Below are 23,167 nucleotides of genomic sequence, written 5' to 3' on the forward strand. Positions count from 1 at the left end.
TTGCACCCGGTCTTGCGCGGTGATCTTGGCATGGAGTTTGATGTCCAATAAGGCATTGCTGCTCTTGATGTCCTTGTGGACGACGCAAGACTGGGTGCAGTCGTGGATGGAATGGAGGCGGCCGCGCCACCGAGCGTGGAAGAGGTGGCGGGGCCGTGGAGCCGGTAGCGGAGGGAGCCACTCTCTGCCTTGTGGACGACGCAAGTTGCAGGTGCCTGCTTCCAAGTCGCTGCGGAAGACTTCCAAGCTTGACCTGGTTTGATGTGGTTCGTCCGTGTTTCCCGGCGGCGCCATGAGTAGGGATTAAAGAACGCAAAGTCGAGGCAATAAAGAAAGAGTGGTCGACAATAACGCTGCCCGGTCCGATCAAACGGAAAGCGAAGTCATGAACTTGTTGACGTGGACGTGGGAAATGGCAGTCTTCGTGCGGGTAGCCATCAAAGATGAAGGGATGGATGGCACTCAGGGCTTTTAATGGCTGGTGAAGGTGCTATCTGGATGTCGCCATGGGAACAACTGACAAGACTAAGGACCATTGCATCCGTGGCCGGCCGAACTTTAGTTTCACATCTAGCTGGTAAATGATGGAACTCAGTTCACACAATGGGCTAGTGGAACTTTCCAAGGGATTTATTAGATTCGAAGGAATGAAATAATTAGCTCTTAATCAGTGTCCGGCGCCCATCGATCCGGGTAGATCGTTTGGTCTTCGGAAATTTTCGATCGCGGGTCGCTCCATTAGCCCGTGGTAATGATAAATAAATAAGTAAATAAATATTAATCAAGAAAAAAAATTAAAATTTAAAAAAAATGAAAAATATGACATTTTTACAATAATAATTTAATCATAAATAGTAAAATGTAAAAAATATTTAAATAATTGATTTATATATCTTTATTTTCCACCGAAGAGAAAAATATTTTATTTTTTATTGAATGAATGGATTACTCAAATGTCACAATTAAATTTCAAACTGTTTCATGACTGGCGTACTTTATAAATATAACAATATGTAATGGTGAACAAGCACCATATAAATCGCATAACTTTGAGAGATTAACTTTAAAATGGTTAACATTTTCATAAAAATAAATGAAATTAGAAGAAAATCTTGATAATCCTGCATTAAAAAAAGTGGTTTGGCGAAAGGACATAGCGAATGCACCTTTAAAATTTATATAAATTTTTTTATGATGGTTAAGATAATCACTATGATATAGTCTTATAACAAAGAATGAGCACTCCCCAAGTGTATTCTCAAATAATCTTATGAACAGTAGTCTCATTAAGGCTCTACTCCTTTTCACAGACAGTGTTAGATTTGGAGAGCACTCCCAAAGCGATGCTTATCGCTTCTTAAATTATAGTAAATATCTAGACTTGCATTTGGTATAATATGTATCTAATATACATACAATACAAGTCCAAGCCGCACTGTTTGGTGGCCCAAATATAGCTTGATTTTGAGCTGGGCTAGAAATTTGTGATCAAAAACTTAGCTCAACTCAAAAATACGCAAGGAATGGCCTGGCCCGTCTGCTCGTGCATCACGAGGATGACCACAGCCAATGGCTCTAATATTATTACAACTTACAAGCGCCAAAGTAAATTGGCCAATTGGCTGAAGTTTCAGGCTTGGGCACGGTTTTAGGTCCATGGGACGGGGATGGTGAAAACTAGATCATTGAATTGATGGAATGATTAACTAAATGAATTATAAATCATACCTTGATTCGCTAAATTCATCTTTAATTGGACTCTGAGATGCGTGCCCAGCCTCGATTTGCTCTGATTGAAAAGAGATTAGCGAAAGATCTTCTGGAGAGAGAGCTCTTAATGCATGTATAAGAGAAGGGGTCTGACAGGCTATTTATAGCCCTCTCCAGGGACCAAACGCCGTGATTAGTTACACACGTGAAGAGTCACCCCCCCATCAAGACAAACTTTATGTTTGATTACTTTGAGAATAATAATACGAACCATGGCGGAAATAACACCTATTTGATCGGCGTATAACCTTCCATGATCACTATATTACTAAACCATCATAACCAAACCCCTATGAATGAACTTTTCATAAAATCCATTCTTTGGTCACCATTTCTGCTACCATAATATGCATAAACCACATGAATTAATTAAAGCAGAAAATATAATAAATGTGATTTACAACCATCTGAAATGTGCACAATAATACATCAATTAATTTATACAGAAAAGGCCCATTTGACTGACATGCTCCTTATGCAATCCCGGGGTTATTGCTTTGGTCAAAGGATCTGCCAACATAAGCACAGTATTGATGTATTGAACTGAAACTTTATGGTCATCACATTTTTCTTTTATAACAAGATATTTCACCTCCATGTGCTTATTTCCATTGGATATCTTGTTATTCTTTATTGAGGAAACTGCTGCTAAATTATCACAATATAACTTTATGGGCCTTGAAATAGTGTCCACGATCTGTAGGCCCGTGATAAAGTTTCTCAACCAAATAGCCTGTGTAACTGCATCATAGCATGCTAATAACTCAGCTTCCATTGTTGAAGCAGCTGTCACCTTTTGCTTCGAACTCTTCCACGAGACTGCACCACCAGCTAGTAGAAAGATATAACCTGATGTTGATTTTCTACTATCTGGACATCCCGCAAAGTCTGAGTCTGAGTATCCAACTATCTCCAAAAGATCGGATTTGTTGTATGTGAGCATATGATCTTGAGTTCCTTGAAGATATCTTAATACTTTCTTTGCAGCTCTCCAATGTTCCATTCCTGGATTAGCTTGAAATCTCCCCAGTAATCCCACAACATATGCTATATCAGGTCTGGTACAGACTTGAGCATACATTAAAGTCCCAACTAGTGAAGCATATGGAAATGCTTTCATATGCTCCCTTTCAATTTCATTCCTCGGAGATTGTGATTGGCTCAACTTTTCACCTTTAGTAATAGGCACTGGACTTGGTTTGGAATTTTCCATACCAAATCTCTCCAACATTTTCTTAATGTAGGCTTTTTGAGATAGACAAACTTTTCCCTTAGATCTATCTCTATGAACCTCAATGCCGATGACATATGAGGCTTCACCCATATCCTTCATATCAAAATTACTGGAGAGAAATTGCTTAGTCTCCCTAAGCAATGCCAAATCACTACTAGCAAGCAAAATATCATCTACATATAGGACTAGAAAAATAAATCGACTCCCACTGATCTTAAGATAAATACATCTATCAACAACGTTTTCTACAAAGCCAAATGTAGAAATGACGTTATTGAACTTAAGATACCACTGTCGGGATGATTGCTTGAGTCCATATATAGACTTATTTAGCTTGCAAACTTTTTGACTCTGATCTTCTGAAACAAAACCTTCAGGTTGTTTCATGTAAACTTCTTCCTCTAAATCTCCATTAAGAAATGCAGTTCTTACATCCATTTGGTGCAGCTCTAAGTCAAAATGAGCCACCAAAGCCATAATTATCCTTAAAGAATCCTTCTTTGAAACTGGAGAGAAGGTTTCATGATAATCAATACCCTCCTTTTGAGTAAATCCTTTGGCAACAAGTCTGGCCTTATGTCGCTCTACCTTGCCTTTGGAGTCTCTTTTGGTTTTAAAAACCCATTTGCAGCGTACTGCAGTAGCTCCAGGAGGTAGTTCAACTAGATTCCAAACATTATTTTTAGCCATAGAATCTATCTCATCTTTCATAGCATCTAGCCATTTGGAGGAATTTACCGAACTTATGGCTTGTGAGAAATTTATTGGATCATTTATCTTCCCTATGTCATAATCGCTTTCTTGAAGGTATACTATATAATCTGGTGGAATTGGAGATCTCCTTACCCTTGATGACCTTCTTAAAGTTGCTTCTTGATCCACTGGTTCTATAGGTGGAGGAGCAATATTCTCAGTGATAACTGGCACAGATTCAAGTGGAACATTAATAGTAGACTCATCCTCCTCCAAATCATTATCAATGATAGGTAGAGGAATCATTGGCTGCTTATTTGAATCTTGCACATCATACGGAGTTTGCTTTTCCTCAAAATTAATTTCTTGAGGTGTTATACTCCCACTGATTTGGTCATTTTCAAGGAATCTAGCATTCCTTGTCTCCACAATCCTCAAAGTATGATTAGGACAATAAAATCTGTATCCCTTGGACTTTTCTGGATAACCAATAAAATAACAACTAATGGTTCTAAAGTCTAACTTTTTCTCTTGTGGGTTGTACACCCTTGCCTCAGCTTGACACCCCCAAATGTGTAGATGTCTCAAACTAGGTTTCCTACCTGTCCAAACTTCATAGGGTGTTTTTGGGACAGCTTTAGTAGGAACCCTGTTTAGAATATACGCAGCGGTTTTTAAGGCATCACCCCACAGAGAAATTGGGAGAGTTGAGTGACTAATCATACTTCTTACCATCTCCATTAATGTTCGGTTTCTTCTTTCCGCTACTCCATTTTGATCAGGAGTACCAGGCATAGTGTATTGTGCAACTATACCTTGCTCTTGAAGAAATCGAGCAAATGGACCTAAATGTTGTCCTGTTTCAGTATACCTACCGTAGTATTCACCACCTCTATCTGATCTCACAACTTTAATCTTTTTATCAAGTTGTAACTCTACCTCTGTCTTGAAAAGCTTAAATGCATTTAATGCCTCAGCCTTATCATGCAGCAAGTAGAGATACTCATAGCGTGAGTAATCATCAATAAAGGTGATAAAATATTTATGACCAGTAAAACATGGGGTCGAAAATGGCCCACATATATCTGTATGTATAAGATCCAATAAATTTGTGCTTCTTATGGCACCTTTCTTAAACTTGTTAGTCTGCTTTCCCTTGATGCAGTCTAAACAAGTTTTAAAATCACCATAGTCAAGAGTTGGTAAAATTTCATCATTTACTAATCTCTTGATTCTTTTTATAGAGATATGACCTAATCTTCGGTGCCATAACATAGAGGAAGTTTCGTTTATCATGCTACGTTTTAATCCATAATGTTCTTTATTTTGCAGGGATAAAAGGGATAGCTCAAAGGATGTATCAAGGTCTAATTTGAATAAACCATCCTCTAACAAGCAATTACCAACAATAATATTATTCAAAGAAAGGTTTACAAATGACCGTCCAAATGAAACGGTATATCCAAAGGAAACAAGTTTCGAAATAGATATCAAGTTTCTTGAAAATTCGGGTACATAGAAGGTATTTTCTAGATACAAAATATGGCCAGTCTTTAAGGTCAATTTGAACGTTCCAACTGCTTCCACATGTGAACGCATCTTATTTCCCATTATGATGCTTCGTTCACTTTCCGTTGGAATTCTTTTGTTCAATAATCCCTGCAAAGTTTTACATATATGGATAGTAGCACCAGAGTCAATCCACCATGTGTTATGAGGTACATCTATAAAATTTGATTCATAACACACTAAGGAAAGAAAAGTACCTTTCTTTTCGAGCCATTTCTTGTACTTGATGCAGTCCTTTTTCAAATGTCCATGTTTCCTACAGAAGAAGCACTTTATTTGCCTTTTATCAGTCACTTTGGCTGACACTTTCATTTTCTTCTTCTTAACAGGAATATGATGACTGGTACCGCCGACCTCTGTATGTCCTTTTCCCTTATGAGAGGTGAGATAAACACTCTCTTGCCTCTCTTGTTTTATTCTCTGCTCTTCATCAACACACATGGCTAGAAGTTGATTCATAGTCCATTTTTCTGTATGTGTGTTGTATGAGATCTTAAATGGTGCATACTCCATAGGCAGAGAATTAAGGACAAAGTGCACAAGAAAAGTTTCTGACATGTCTACTTCCAATGATTTTAATTGGGCAGCGATGTCACGTAATTCCATAATGTGCTCGCGTATGCCACCATTATCATTATACTTTAAGGAAGCAAACCTTGATATTAAGGTGCTGGCTAGGGCTTTCTTTGAACTCACAAATTGCTCTTCTACTGCTGTTAAGAATTCTTTTGCAGTTTTGCAATCAGGAATTAAACCCCTTATCTTTCTGGAGATATGATTTTGTATGAGTAAAAGACTTAAGCGGTTTGACCGCTCCCACCTCTCATACAACTTTTTCTCCTCTGGCGTAGTTTCCTCTGTGGGGACAGGTGGCATGTCCTCACGAAGTGCCAGATCAATATCCATGCACCCTAAAGTAAATGTCAGTCTTTCTTTTCATTCCGAGAAATTTGAACCATTAAGTATTGGGATACATGATGTGGATTGTGAAAAAACTGTCGGAAACAAAGCTGCAAAAACATATGCTTACTATCAATATGCATGCTATAATTACGCTAAAACCTTATCTAAATCACTAACCCATATTAGCAATTTAGTGAGTAAATCAAAATTAACTTTACATGATTTACCCCTTTACGATAAAACTAATGCATTAAGTATGATATTTAATGAACTTTATATATCTAGTTGGAAAAATCCAAAGAATAACAGCCAGATCAGCTCCAGATCGGTGGTGGAGCACTAGGCTCACTTAAGTACCAGCCTTTCTTAGGCACGTATGCCTTTTTGACAAGCTTTTCTTAGACACCGTTATTCAATAGATAAAATTTTACTAGATATTGTTCAATGTTAATGAAGAATTCAAGGCCTTTGGGCAACAAGATTTCATCATTAATATCATACTAATAACATTATTTCATCCCATCATTAACTTTGTATAATGATTTCCCTTTGGGGCCGGTTCATTATATATGATGCAACTATTCAATTTCATGAGATGATGATAAAAAGACTCTTTATTGATTAAATTAAACTAAAGCATTCTAAAATTTATGGGATGCTTTGGCTCGTCACCACAAATATGCAAAAATTTAATCATTTATATGTCTTTTCCTACATAAGATGCTTTGGCTCGTCTCGTGCATATATCATCCTTTTATCATGAAAAATATGAATAAATTTAAATAATCATGTATCATCATAAGAAAGCATATAAATTGATCAATTATGCAATAAATTCATTACATGGAGTAATATATAATTGTGAAAGTACTGTTCTGCAATGAAACTTCAGCAAAGTGACCACATAAAAATATTTTAGGACCCTTTTGATAATTCAACTTTCGGCTGGGGACCATATATGAATTTCAAAAACCCCTTTTGCAGAATAACATATTGTCAGGGGTTTAACTGTAAAAGGCCCAATTTAAGCCAAAAGGATTCGGGTTTCGGGTTGCGGGCGAAGCCCAATAACCCGAGACCTGTTAATCCCTTCACCCTTTTTTTTTTTAATTAACCGGATTCGGGTTTCGGGTTAAAACCCGAAACCCAACACTATTCATCTTCCCAAATGAAAAGAGGAGAAGGGGGCCAAAACCAGTGGGCCCCTTCTCTCCTAAACGACGGCGGCGCAACCGCCACCGCCGGCCGTAGGCACGGCTGCAGGCCGCGGGGCGGCCACAAGGCGGGGCCGGAGGCCGGGATCGGCCGCGGAGGCCGCGGGGTTCGGCCGCAGGGTGCGGCCGCAGCCCGCGGTCGCGGGCCGCAGGGGCGTCGGTCGGAGGCCGTGCTGCAGGCGCCGTGGGTGGCGCGGCTGGCGCCGCTGGCAGTGGCCGGGGCCGCTTAGCGGCGGGCCGCAGGCCATGGCGGCCAATTTTTTTTTTTTTTCTTCGCCCGCGGTGGCCATGGCGGCCACGGCGGGTTGCAGCCGCTGCCGGCTCGCCGGGGGGCGGGTCGCAGCGGCAGCCGGGGAGTCGAGCGCTGGACAGTGGCCCTGTTGGCCACCAGTTGGACGGGGAGGGCCGCGACCGAGACCCGCCGCAGCGGCGGCCATGGCAGCGGCTCTCCCTTCCTTATTTTTCTTGAGAAAAATGGAACGAGGGGAAAGATGGGAAGAGTTTAGTCCCACATCGCCCAAATGAAGAGAATTCATTGCTTTAAGGAATATGGGGAAAACTTCTGATTCAGAGATAAGAGTTTAGTCCCACATCGGCTAGCCAAAATTCGTTCCGATGTTTAAATAACATCGGGTTCTCAAGCAGAGTAAACTAATAAATTAAATAAGTATGATTTATTTTGTAATCAAATCCACCCGCTCTGATACCATTGATGGAATGATTAACTAAATGAATTATAAATCATACCTTGATTCGCTAAATTCATCTTTAATTGGACTCTGAGATGCGTGCCCAGCCTCGATTTGCTCTGATTGAAAAGAGATTAGCGAGAGATCTTCTGGAGAGAGAGCTCTTAATGCATGTATAAGAGAAGGGGTCTGACAGGCTATTTATAGCCCTCTCCAGGGACCAAACGCCGTGATTAGTTACACACGTGAAGAGTCACCCCCCATCAAGGCAACCTTTCACTGCCGTGCAATTACTTTAATGCCCTTGTGATGATCAGGATTTACAAAATTCAAGGGACACTTGTCAAACGTGGGTTCTAATTAAACGAGATCAGGGTTTAATTAAAACGGAATCCAACATGAATTGCCAAATCCTTTGCTATCTACCAAATGCTAAAGATGACGGTGGTCATTGAAGGACTTTTGGACTTCAATATAGCTTGGCTTCGGCTTGGTTGGGCTTCATTTTTGGACCAGCCTAGGATTTTTGGACTCCCTTCAATTTTTACGTCTGGTGGCGCTCCATAGCTCGTAATGAAGGCCGGGCTTGGTCTTTCTAATTAATTTTGCTTCTTTGCTCCGTATGGGATAGCACAGCGTATCACAGCCCTAAGCTCTAGCGTGTTTGCAAATACAAATCTATAAGTAGCGGTGTTCACATAATTAACACGGTTGTCTGAAAAAAAAAAAAGGCACCAAAATTGCAATGAAGCCTCGGCAACCCTAGTGCAATTGTAATTCTCAGCAATAATATATCACCTTTGGCATGAATCAATCAAATCTAGAAAGGGCTTAATTATATTTATGTATAAAAAGGATAATATCCAAAATCAAAGAGTATTCTTTCTTGGTTCTATTCGTCACTTTTTACATCAATAATGCCCTCCAATTATCTTTAAAATATCTTAATTATTCCATTAAGTTTTTTGCCCATATTAACTACCACATGCATTTTTCTTTAATTTGACTCAAGACGGGGAAACAGATTGGACTCAATCACATTCTCATCTCTCTTCCCTTCGACTTGCACTTCATGTGCCTGGTTGTTAATAGTTAATGAGAGGTTAAATTTGTCTTGGGGGAAACCTACAATGCCATCTTATTTGTCATGCAATTATATTTCTTCGTTGTTGAACAGCTGCCAATCTTTTAAACAATTTCTTTTGTTGAGCAATAAATTATGGGACTCATTTATTGGCTTTAAGGCTAGTAATAGAGATAGGGAAAGTAAAAATACGAAAGTGAAAAACATGCAAATCAAAATAAAGCATGAACTCCAATTAGTTATTCTTTGAAGAGAAAAATGAACCTATGTCAAGGGAAAAAAAGATCTCGATATGTTATATCCTATTTAATCATGCATAAGCGAAAAAAAACCTAAATTATTAAACTACTTTTTCACTAGTTATTATCCATCTCCCATCTCCTTTTTTACATTTGTGAGGAATCTCCTCCTAGAAAACCTCTTTGCATGCAGCAGATATCAAGTTCAAGAATCAACGATACCTACACTTCTACAAATGGGAAAAATAAAATTACTAAGAAATGCAAAATAAAAAGCAAAAGAAAAAAAAATTAGATACAGCTAGTACTAGAATATGTACTTATAGGAAACTGGATTAGTACCATGTTGTAACATATTGTATCGACACACGGTACATATATCGGTGCTGATCAAATAATGGAGGAGAGGAGGTAGATTGAGAGTCGGAGGTTACCGGGGTTAGAGCTCATCAATTGAGGCTACAAATCATCGATTCAGATGAGAGGTCGTCGATTGGGGGTTGGAGTCCTATCAGCCCTAGGCTGGTCCGGTCAAAACCATAAGATTTAGTTAGAGATAGGCAAATGGAGTGAATTTACGTTCTGGAAACTAAAATCAAGTGCCTGTGAAGCTCACATGGAGAGAGAGATGCAGCAGTGGGAGGGCAGTGATAATGTGCTGCACAAATGTAACATAACAAGATAGGATTATAGACCTTGTTGGATCCTAAATGAGCTAGAATTAATCCATCTATAAGCTCTATGCTTACTTTAATTCTTTTATATTTAATTTCCTAGCATGTAAAATAAATGGCATGGTGGGCTTGAAATCAAGAAAAGCAAGATGGGACGGCCATGTATGTGTGTGTGTGTGTGTATTGGACCGCAGAAGAGGGGGCACAATTCATAAATAAGATCAAGAGCGGCCCTGAACTATTGTAAAAGACGAAAGGAACAGAAGAATTCCTATTTCATGTTGCCATTTTGGCTTGGGCCAACGTGATTTCAGCGACGGCTCAATTTGCACTCATTAGGCTGAGTTGGGCAACAAACCAAGTAAGGTTGCAGGTGTCTAGTACCATGGACTCATTTGATTCATGAAAAAAGAAGTAAGAAAAGTATGGTCAACTAAAAAATGAAGTTTTCAAAGAAAAGAGACAGAAACTTACTTTCCAATAAAAATAAAATTTCTATAATTCATGAAAAAAAAGTCATGTAGGACATGAAAAAATAGCTTTTCTATAGGATAATTTTATAAAAAAAAACGTACTTAAGCTTTTAGATAATACGAAGTAAGTTCTTTTCTTTTATTAAGGGTATAACAAATATTTTGTATAATTTTTTTTAAAAAATAGATATTTAATCAAATATAAGTCATTCTGAAATATGTCATTTTTTTCACGATTAACTAAATATATAAAAATTACTTTTTTCAATATTATTTTTCTTCAAAACACATTCTAATGAAGAAGTTTATTTTTGGTGAACCAAATGAGGCCTATATTCCGGGCGAACGAACGGTTGCCTAGTCCAACTCCTTGGTACAGAACCCGTAGGCCTGTTTTCTTCTCCCTTGGATGATGCCCGAGTTAATATGCAGTCCCATAAGTTTTTTTTTTTGCTAAAACGGGCATTACTACACGAGTTCGAACACATCCAATAAAATTAGAAAATAAAATATCATAAAATATCTTAGACAAATCCATATCCTGAGTCCACAAATTTCAGAAATTTTGATGGCCTCGGACTTGGAAGCCCGCATCAATGTCAATGTCGCTACCGTGCGTCGCTCGTGAATCACATGCCCAGTTACCTCACGGCATTCCATAAACGCACGGCAATTCTTGAGGCACGATTTAACATTTGCGAACCCAGGCGCTGGCTGACAAGCTGCCGGCCCAAACCTACCATTGGTTGAAAGAAAGAGCTCTTCCTTTTCGTCGAAGAAAGATGATTAGGACTAAATTGTCTGAAGCACAAGCTTATTCAAAGGCAGTATAATTGGGACATATTACTGGGTCCGAATAGGAAGAAGCCATGCAAAGCGGGTTACCTCATCGCGTGCTGAATCAAAGCACTCAACAGCTATCATGAGTTCTATAATATGTATTGTTATAACTTGACAACTTGCACGGGCATTTTATGCAGTTCTTTTTTCATTGGATAAGAATACACCGTGATAACTTTGTACCAAAGGGGAGGGAGGCATGACATGGAGGATTGGAAGGGCGATGCATAGAATTAGGTGGATGGTCGTCATTATGATAACGTTTGGTGACTACATGGAGGTTTCCTTCGGCTGTTGTGATTATGTTCGCATCCATGAGACCCGGCGGCATGGCTATTGTAACAATTTATTACCTCGTCGGAAAAGACTAGCTGAAAAATTTTATTTAGATTTCTATCTGGAATCCAAATCCATTCAAATCTAATAACAAGCATCATAATCGGCATGTGGTCAGCCACATTAAGCCTGTGCTGCAATGTTCCATAGTCTATATGGGCCGGACCCACTCTGATATCATTTGTAATAATCCATGACCTCATCTAAACTTCAGGTGATGTAATATTTTCTAGTCCATATAAGCTAGGCCAGACCCACTCTAATACTATTTGTAACAATAATGACTTCTTTTAAAATGCGGGCCTCACATACTCTTCTAACTCTGACTTTCACGTTAGGCTAAGAGTTCAAATTTATTCAAATCTAATCGCAAGTATCACAATCGGCCCGTGGTTAGCCTCAATAAGCTTGTGCTGCAATGTCTTCTAGTCTAAATAAGCCATGAGCCAAATCTGCTCTAATACTATTTGTAACAATTTAGGATCTTACCCAAAAAGACTAATTATAATGTATTATTTAAATTTTTTGATTCTATAAATCCATAAATTATCATATTTTCGTTAAAATATTCTTTCTATTTTCAAAGTGATCTACTATTCTATTCCGTTTGGTCCCACACATGTTGTCGGTCAAGTGGTTTAAATAGGGTCCAAGTTTAACATAAACTAAGAATATGGGTTTCTTGACTCCGGCTTTGTCTAAGTTCTTCAAATTTGAGACCTTAGTAGGTCTGTCAGGTTGGACAGGGTTTCAGTGATGATTATTTTTATAGAGAAACGAAGAAAAATGTTTGATGAGAACAATTGGGACCAGGCCCATCATGCATGAGGCACGGGCAATTGCTTGTGCTACTACTTGCCATTACATAAATAGCTAACAACTGGCAGGACATTGTGATATCTTGAACAGTAACTAAGCATGCTCTTCTTCTTCTTTTTTTTATCCGACCTACTTGTCCTTTTTTTTTTTTCCCCCCCTTTCTTTGTTACCCTTTTTGTTTTCAAACAACAGTTGGGGTACGACCAATTATTTGATAAGATACAATAAAAAATTTGGCCATGTGGCAAAACAGTACAGTATTTGTCGAGTCTCGAGCACACCAGTTACCACCTCCTTTCAATGGCAGGGTGAAATCTCTATGGACATTACCTCCCATCAGTCACAAATCCTTCCCTCCTAGGAGCCGAACTAGCTGTATTTGCGAGCATAGGGAATCGCAAGAACAAATCTAAGGGAATAAAAAAGATGGGCCATTCAAATATAAGAACCTCAGGAAAAGATGAATTTACAGAGATATGATTTATCCTTCTCATCAGCATGACACTGAGTTACTGGTTCAATTAATATCATATTGAAAAAAATATATATATACATAAGACTTGTTTAGTTCACAATTTTTTTTTCTCATTGAAATATTTTTATAAAAAACTGATATCTAGATATATAATGCCTGAAATTTTTTTTTTATATATTTGGTTGATTATAAAAAAGTAGCATATTGCAGAATGACTAATATTTAGTTGAACATTTACTTTCTTAAAAAATTATATAAAATATTTATTATAATTTAATAAAGAAAAATTATTTTATTTTATCTAAAAGCTTAAAAACAGTTTTTTTAAGCAAATTATATCAACTTGCACCTGATGGGAATTAGACATTTTCATATCCTATATTGTTTTTCTTTTCTATAAAATGTGGAACCTTATTTTCATAAAAAAATACTTTTCCATCCTTTTTTTAAAAAAAACTTCAATCGAACATAAGATACTTTTCTATTTTTTCGTTGACCATACTTTCTCCTTGCTCTTCACGCGAACCAAACAAACTCATAGTATTCCCCAATTTTGTTCCATATATAGATTCAAGAAACAACATTCAATAGTATTCCCCGATAATGATCTATGCATATAGATTCAACAAACAGCATTCGAAAATAGAATTCTGCCCATGTCTTTATGAATAACAAAAATGAGAAGTGCCCATCTGTTAGCTATATAACTATGATAAGAAGCTTGTCAGGCGTACATTTGGCTCCCAGTGGATATATAGTTGTTAGCTGCAAGTAATTGACGCATTAGTTCATAAGGCATCGTGTTTTAATCGGTAAGGCACGCATCAAATAAATTAATGAGACATTGGAAGGCCGTGGGGGTAGGGCTGTCAACGAGCCGAGCCGAGCCCAAGCCTGGGAGAGCTCGGCTCGGCTCGTTTCACAGAAGCTCAGGCTCGGGCTCGGGCTTGGGCTCGGTAACGAGCTCTATTTTGGGCTCGAGCTCGGGCTTGCTTGGCAAAGCAAAGGCTCGGGCTTGAGCTCGTAAAGCTCGTTTCAATTACGAGCTCTAGAACGAGCCCGAGCTCGGGCTCGAGCTCAGGCTCGGGCTCGATAACAAGCTATTTTTCTCTATATGATTAGATTTTTATGAATTATGGTGCTGAAATAAGATTTTTCAGTGGAAGACTAAAGCTCGTTTGGGCTCGTGAGCTGCTCGGGCTCGAGCTCAGGCTTGGGCTCGAGTGTAAACGAGCCTCATATTGGGCTCGGGCTCATTTGACTACCGAGCCGAGCCCAAGCAGCTCGGCTCATTAACAGCCCTACGTGGGGGTTGGAGGGCGACTTCAGGGCGACTGCTGGTTGCGGGCCCGGGTGATGGCGAAGAGCGGGAGGAAAGACCGGCAGCCCACGTGGGCGATTGGTCCACTCATTATATTCGTGCCGGCTTGATGTCTCAATCGGCCCATGAAATGGTGACGCGGAAATGGCACCCACGCTGATTAAGAACAGACTGAGCTCCCCCCCCCCCCCCCCCCACAATTTCTTTTTCCCACCAACCACTCTTTCATCTACGTTCAATGCAGCTAAATAACAATGCTTAGGTTGGAAGGAGGGATGTGGTGGTGGGGAAGGAAAGGTCGAGAGAGGGGAAAAATTATGAGAGTAAAGTAAGGAAGATTAGGTGATCACAGAGGCGGCGGCGGCTCGGAAAGGAAGAGCTAACTAACATCCAAAATAGAGGTCAGAATAGATGAGCAGTGCAGGGAAAGGGAGAACATTTTGAAAAAAATCGAACTTTGAGGAGGCAATTGAAGGTGCTTATTTTCCATTCAGGCCTGCATTGCACTCTTTTTGCTTAAGGCTGCAAAGGGACCGAGGCCGGCCAGCTGAAATTCGATTCATATATGAATCGAGTTTGAATTTAAATTCAATTTTCTAGTCAATTTTCATTCATATCGAAGTAAATGAAATTCAAGATTGCTTTATTCATTTATTGAAATTTTGGAGCAGGATGATCAGGAAAAATCAAGAAACGAACCATTCGAAACATATATAAACTAGGAACTTGATTATATGTTAAATAAATCGCGCAAACATAACTGCATATGAAGATTCTTAACAACCCAATAACCATATATTTAAAGAAACTAATGGCTGGCTAATAGAAGGATATTAGTTTCTTGAATTCAAGTAAGGTTGTGATAATTATTTTAGGTTGCTTCAGGTTCAGTTTAAGTCACCAAGTCAATACCCGAACCATTTGTGAAGCAGATCACATTCTTCAATAAAAATCGATTGAAGCCAAGTTCTAGCACCTTGATTAATAATAGATTGTGTTATTCTCAAATACATTTCAATCCACGAGTAGATCAATCCAATTGGCATGCATTCGAAGTCGTGTTCTTTCGAAATGTTGTAATGTCGCCTTTGTGCTTGCCCAAGCAAAATACCATGATCAGTAAGCTGGGACGCTCAATGTGCCAAGCAGCATCGGCACTTTCAGCAGTATGCTTTCTATCTCTACTTTTTGAAAGCATGACCAGGCAACTGTTCATGAGAACCATAGTATTATTCACTCAGCAGCTAATATAACAAACATGGGTGTGTATAAGTTGAAAAATATTCCTTTGGATGTCTGTGGGTTGGGGGACATTTACTTGAACGTTTCGTTACTAATAGAGTTTAAAGGTCAAGTACTAATATTACCTCAAAAAACAAACAAAAAAAAGGGTCATGTACTAATATATCTTAGGCCTTGTTTGGGTATGGACACCGACAGCTGGATCCCTAATACATCATTTGTCAGAATTGTGAAAGGGTTGAAGAGATGGCATGGAATGATGAGCAGTCAATTCATGATATGGGAGAGGCGCCAGATCGACGCTTTAATTCTAGGATTTGCAAGATACCGTCAATCAATTTTTTAATTGATTTCATATCAAAGATATCTAATGGAAAGATCTTCCTTCTCGAGGGCTGTCTAATTTTTCCTTTCATTAATTGGCTTCTTTTCTATCTGTGTGACAATTCGTAGTAGAGACATTGCAGCATATAAATGTTGGATCTGTAAACAAGCTCTAAGATTTCTGCTGTAAACATGCGCTCCGCGAGTTGCTTTATTTTGATTTTCTTAGATATATTCGTACACATATTGTATGAAATATCCGTTTATATAGTAAAAAAAAAAAAAAAGATAAATTGTGCTTTGTTTCTTAGTAGCTCACTTGCAGGAAAATATCTCTTTCTTCTTTTTTTTTTTTTTTTTTACGTGGGAAAAACTAGATGACTGAGCCGCAGATGATTAGCGACCTTGGCGGTGAGAGGGCAGGGAACCAGTACTGATGGTGGTTCGAGCTTTTGATTTTCTTGGTTTCTGAGAATTTTGGCTGTTTGTATCCTGAACATAAATTCATCAAGAAAAAGAAAAGAAAAAGAAAGAAAGGGTGATATCTTAATGGAGATGCTAGAATCATGGAAGCTAGGAGAAGGATACAGACAACTTTCGTCATTCTCACATCAATACTTCCCCTTTACTCCAACCCTCTGCTACATGAAATCGATTTAGCTTGCTAGTGTTAGTGAGGGCACGGTGATTGCATTGCATGCGCACCTCCATTATTGATCAGTGTGAGACGTGAGGCGTTTGCCGTGCCAATGACGAGGCAAACTGCTTCCTTGGTACATATTATACAAATGCTTTAATAGATGTTGTGTATGTGGGAGCGAATCTCTCACTTTCAGGTACATGATTTCTCATGCCTTAAATAATATATATATATATATATATATATATATTAACAATAATTTATCATATTTTATTTTAATTAAGTTTAATTAAAAAATATATTTATTGATGGAATGCTCTGAGAGGCAAAATCGATCGTCCAGCCCACAACTAAATGCGGCCCAGTTTCGGCCCAATAAACGTCAACGCCAATCGGCTGAATACTCACTTCGGCCTAGAGTCAGCTCGACTTTGGAACTCCACCAAAAGCTCCACCAACTTCAGATATTCGCCGATTCCCCTGACCAAGCTCGGGGTGCCTCTAGTATTCGTCGACTCCTCCGACTAAGCATGGGGTGCCTCTAGTATTCGCCGACTCCCTTGATCAAGTTCGGGGTGCCTCCAGTATTCGCCGACTCGCCCTAACCAAGCTCGGGGCGCCTACCTTAGCAGTACGCCCGACCTTCGAGCTTGGAGCGCTCCACCGAAAACACCTCGAAATCCGGAAAGGCGAGCTACTCTCAGCACCCGTCAAGCTGACCTCATCAAACGCATAATGCGACCTCTCAACGAGCTCGGCCTCGCCAACGACCGCACCCATATGCGTGCCTACGCCCACCTACGTGGCCGTACATTGCAACACTACTATGCCACGTCTCCATAGCTGGCTTTCAACAGTCGGACGACACCTTGACTACTCCGGCCATACCCTGCTGTGACTGTCAACACCCTACATTTTTTACGCACCCTCATGATGAGGGCTGACAGTGCCTCTGTCATCTGGGCCTCTTCATCGAGACAATAAATAGCTCGGTCAGGTAACTTCTAAGAGACTTTTGGCTGGACCAAATTTATCCCTCTAACTTGATCGTCGGAGGGTCTTCACCAAAAATACCGATGAGGTTTTGTGCAGATCCACGACGGTTGCACAAGAGGTGGCTCTCTCGATTTCCCCAACGCGGTCATCTTCGTACCAAATTTGAACCACAACAATCATATTAAATTTTTTTTCAACAAACAGCATGATACGAATCAAGTCCCGAGACTCATTAGTATGATCGATGGATGACTTATTGAATTCGGTGCAACGGCTTGCAAAGCAGTGAACATCTTGTCACGAACTCCACCATTTATCATAGTCTTACCATCGTTCCCACAATTAGACAGTCCACACCGTCCATCAAATACCGAGTTGCCACCGCGCTCTACCCGTACCCCTACCAGAAGGCCGGACTCATTGAACTAAGAAATTATTAAATGGATCAGTTCGACCACAAATCTAGAATAAAATTATTTTATTATTTTATGTATAACAGTAATATGTTCTAGGATAATTTATTTTAGATCCATGATGGCCGCCTTCATCTGTCCCTTCCCTATTCCCCCCCCCCCCCCCCCCCCCCCCTCCATTCTGCCACACCAACTATGCCAGCTAAGTCACCGTATATTTGGCATTTGCCCAACAATATGAGTAGGTGGGGCCGGTTTCTATGGAATCCAAGACGGCTAAGGTACGGATCTATTGGGCGTAAACGATCCACAAGCTGCTCGTAATCCTATGCAGTAGAAAGAGACGACGTGTTCATGTGAAAGCCAGCGAGACCACGCTGGCCTTTTTCTTCGCGCCAGAGCTGGCTCTCTGAGTCATCCCTCGAGTTGGGAGTATCTCCTTGTTTTTTTTTTGTTTTTTTGATGAAAGGGTTGTATCTCCACTTACTATTTTGGGAATGCAAACTCATGATGCTTCATGTGATTCTCTGCGTCCATAGTACGGGATGTGGGAGATATGTCTCCGTAAAGAAGGGTAGAACGGCAACAGTTTTGAGGATGCAGCTTGGTTGAGTCACATGGGATCATGCCTCATGTCACAGGTTCCATGACCATAAGAACAGAGAGAGACGGAGAGTATTATCTTGTCTACAAGCTTATCCTAACGAGGTTGGGAAAGTTTGGGCCAATAAGTATTTAGAATCATGTGATTCCAGATCACTTCTGTTTGACTACCACGAAAGTTCTTTGTTATTGATTTATCTCTGCTACTTGTTCTTGTTAATTTAGCTTTTACGTTATGCTGTGTAGTTGGCGGAACTAAATTATATACGTAGAAACTTAGGGAAACACCTACCATATGTTTTCTACTTCCAAGTCAATTAAAGGGTTGCGTGTGTATACAGTTACGTTGAAACTTAACTTGGGGGTTCTTTTAAGGTGATGTAGTAGAAATATTTGAAGACTTTATCTTGGAACAGAGCGGGTTTGGCGCAAATGGAAGGGGGTTGGTGCGAAATAACCCCTAAAACGTCAATGGTGAATAAGAATTTTGAGTTGCCTTGAAAGATAAGAATATAAGATTTTGGAGTTAGTGAGGTTAATGAGCATGCGAGAAGTCTATCTCTATTCTTGCTTTCTGTGGGCAGTTAGAATGTGCGGCTGTTTCAGTCGAATCACTATTTTGGCTGTCTGCCTTGCTAGAGAATTTCACAGAGCTAACAAATGTGAGGTCTTATTCTTCCTCTAGTCTTTTGATAGTTCCCTCCACCTGGAATATTTAAGGTCAATTTTGACGGTGCCAGAAGAATCCTCTGCTGGATTCTTAACCAAAGATCACAGGGGCACTGTTCTTCGCGCAACCAGTCTTAAATTGTCTAAATGAGGCGGAGCTAATAGCTACTTGGGATAAAATTTGCTATACCACTCAAATGCTCACAGGGCGATAATGCCTTACTCCATTTTGGACGAACCGTATAGCTTTTACCCGTTTCCTTGCCTCTCATGCTTTTAATTAACGAAAGTTTGGCTAATAAAAGCTTGTAATCATGTGCAGAAAGATTATTTTTATATTTTGAATCTATGATACCAAAATCACAATGAAGTAATGTTATTGCTGCGTTAAATCTCACACTCTTGCCCGTTGCATCTCCACAAGGTTCTTATTTGACATGTCCTCCAGCCTTCCTGGTTCATTCACTAGTTTGTTCATTCGCTCTAGTTTATAGCTAAAAATGAATCCCAAGCTCGGCATGGTACAATGTTTGAGTGCCCAATAATATGCCTCGGCACGCATATATTAAAGAGAGAATTGCAATTGCTCTACTTCATTTGTCTCGATCTGAAGCTGGGAGCTGCAGTGGCTTAATTTATTCCAGCTGAAGACATTCTTGTTTGATGTTCCCATCACAGGTCAAGGTCGTGTTTCAGGGGGGACTACTTCCCGGAGCTTCTCAGTGCAGCAGCCCTGACCTTACCGACAGCATCACATAGGTGCACCGTGCGAACCATCTTACCCTTCCGATATGTGAGCTTAGAAACAAATCCTAGACCTGACCACACTGTGAACAAACTCCGGGGAGCAAAATTCTGGCCTGAAATACCTAAAATAGTTGAATGAGACAAACAATCTGACCTTGCAAGCGTATCTAACAAGCTATGATGGTTCTCCAAATTTTTTGCCAACATCAAAACTAAATGCATTCAGGTGAGACACGTTCATGTCCAAAGACCGCATGCAAATCTCCAAAATCCATAAATGCTCTCCAAGATGACCGCTCCCTCACCAATGAAGCAAAGACTAATAATAATTTAGAAAATAATGATTTTTTAGACGTATCCATCAGCATATAATGCAGGCAGTAGCCTCTCCCATCAAGGCAACTCATTTAAAATCTATTGTAGATCAAGCCGAGTGGTGCTCCGGCCCCCACGGCACGTCACTATTAGTCTGAAAGAAAAAGAGAGAGACAAGAAGATGATTAATAATCTACAGTTCTCTTAGTCTAAAAGAAAAAAGAAAAATCTTCAGCCCAAATACGATCAAAGTTCGTAGATTTTCTAAAGCTACAAAATGAGACATGAATGATGTAGAATATTAACAAAGAGGAGACGGGGACAAAAAACAGTTCCAAGAGCCAGGAAACAGGAGAGAAGGCTTCAGTTTTTGTTAAAAAAAAAAAAGTCGTTGGTGCTCGTGGAAAGCGCACCTTCCTGTAACCATCCCCATCCAAGCATCAAAAGAAAATCTAACAAAATATTATACGACCCCACAGCTCGTTCTTCAACAAATCCCCACCTATTCTATAAGAATAATTCTGCCACTGCATTCACATGGCATTTCCGCGTCCCCACCCTCCCCCCCCCAAAACCTCTGCATAAAAGCAGCCCAGCTTGCAGCTTGCAGCAACCCCGGCATCATTACTCCCATCCCAGAGTTGCAGGAAACGGAAGAGCGAAAGAGAAGTGATCAAGTCTCTCACAACCCAAGCCCAATTCCAAGAGGATCTGAGGAGGGGAAGGAAAGGCGATCCTTTTCCCAGGTGATTGAAGTTGGAGTTCCCGGTTGAGCTTAATATATAATGGGATTCCCGGTTGGCTACTCAGAGCTGCTCCTCCCCAAGCTCCTCCTCCACACGGTCTTCCTCCTCGGCTTCGTCCGACGCGTCATCTCCTGGGTCTTCACCGCCGTCGGCCTCGGCGACCTCCTCGACTCCGACATCCCCTGGGTTGACCCCCCTGCCCCCCACGGCCACGGCCAGCACCACCGCCCGGAATTCCGGTCGGCGTCGGCGATGCTGATCCAGGAGGTCCTCCCCGTGGTCCGGTACGAGGAGCTGGCGGGGGAAGGGCAGCACCTGGGGGACAGCTGCGCGGTGTGCCTCTACGAATTCGAGGCGGCGGAGGAGGTGCGGCGGCTGGCCAACTGCCGCCACATCTTCCACCGCGGCTGCCTTGACCGCTGGATGGAGCATGACCAGCGGACTTGCCCGCTCTGCCGCACGCCGCTCATCCCGGAGGAGATGCAAGACTCCCTCAGCGACCGCCTTTGGGCCGCCGCCGGCGTCCCGGACTCCTTCTACGACTACTACTATTCCTCCTTCCCTTCTCCTCCTCCGACGCCGACGCTGCTCGTTCACCACCAGCTTCAGCTTCTTTCCACTAGTATATAAATGGCATACGAGAAGGAATCTGGAGCGGCCAATTGTACATAGCACGCTCGCGGAAACCAGAATCCCTCCACCACAGCAACAGCAGCAGCAGCAGCAGCAACAACAAAAATAAACAGATAGAAGATCGAGAGGAAAGAGAGGTGGTCGGAAATTACGTGTGTGTTCTTTGGAATTTGGATTTCTGAACGCTAGAATTGGAATTCGATATGTAGCATGCAAAGGGTTTGTTATTGTTTTAGTCGTAATTTCTGAGGGCCAAGATCGCCACAGATAGTAATGATAGCAAGGGGTGTCAAAAGAACCTCAAGAGAGAATAATTTTTCCGACGGGTGTTTCGAGGAATTGAGCACGGTGATTCAGCGGGGATATGGGGGTAAACAGGGAGGCAGACAAAGCAAGAGGGGGACTTTTCTTTGTGCTTCGGCCTCCAAACAAAATTTGCGTCTTGATGGGAAAAGGATTAACATAGAGTAAAAATCGAAGGCTGGAACAGCCTCAATTCTTCTCACACTCACGATGAAAGCTAAGAGCTTGCTCGAAGATAGCCCAACTAAAAGATGTCGACCTCTTTTTGTTGAATTAATTTAGGCGCTTACTTAAAGATAGGCTCCAAAAGTCGCAAGATTATGCTGAGAAAGTCGAAAAGCCACAGGCTCTTCTCCCACCAGAGAAGTTCATCTAGAGAAAGAGTAGGGAGGAACAAGCTGTCGATATTTGTTTATCTTCCTCTATCTATAAAAAAATTATATTTTTTCCATTGCTGAATGATTTTTTAATTCCAAAAGCAAACAAGTTGAAGTAGTTCTTTGCTGTCCTTACATTTTTGTCGGTATCGAAGAAGATAACGATCGAGCTCGCCCGAGGCCTCGTCTATCATGCTTCTTCCATCAATGAGAGTGGCGGCTACTGTTCCTTAACATCCTTTGCCGCCAGCCTTGGATTCCTTGTGCCCAATTCAGCCAAAGGATATTGCAATAATCTACGGCTCGGCTTTCTCAGATCTCAAATGTACAGTTTTAAACTTCGTGGCAAAAAGCCCGAATATAACTCGAACCACACAAGGAGTTCTCATCATCCCCACCTCGATTTAAATTCTGTAGAACGGATGCACAATAAGAACCTCTTGCTCACAAAAAAATGTTCAAAGTCGAGCTACCATGTTTGCAGCCATCTTGCAATCCAACGAAACTGACATTTTTTTTTTGTTAAGAAAACTCTTATATTCAAGCTCTTGCAGCCAAAGCCGTTGAGCGGAAAAAATCTAGTTCTGCTTGTAGGATCCTCTGCTGTCATTCCCATCCCGGAAAACCAATGTCATATCTAATGGCGCCGTTGGCATTTATATTTCAATGAAGTTTCTAGGTACTGCCAGCCATTTGATCCAGGTCGCCTCCGTCCTGCGAGACTCTATTTTAGAGTATGGTAGGCTTGAAATCTCCCACCAACTTCCGAATCCTCCAATGGATAACGCTGCATAATTTCTGAACAAGCATACGTTCCTCGTACAAC

The 23,167-nt window shown here is 40.7% G+C and overlaps 1 protein-coding gene across 1 annotated transcript; it reads left to right on the top strand.

Annotated features, from left to right (window-relative positions):
- Positions 1-20,638: 20,638 nt before the first annotated feature.
- On the top strand, positions 20,639-22,459 carry LOC120109894 (brassinosteroid-responsive RING protein 1-like). Its single transcript, XM_039123507.3, has one exon. It carries the CDS (start codon positions 21,068-21,070, stop codon positions 21,656-21,658), a length of 591 nt encoding a protein of 196 aa, XP_038979435.2. The 5' UTR covers positions 20,639-21,067; the 3' UTR covers positions 21,659-22,459.
- The last annotated feature ends 708 nt before the right edge of the window (positions 22,460-23,167 follow it).

Source organism: Phoenix dactylifera, chromosome 3, assembly GCF_051530095.1.
Source record: "Phoenix dactylifera cultivar Ajwa chromosome 3, Ajwa_hap1_PhDact_Kaust_v1.1, whole genome shotgun sequence".
Lineage (NCBI taxonomy): Eukaryota > Viridiplantae > Streptophyta > Magnoliopsida > Arecales > Arecaceae > Phoenix > Phoenix dactylifera.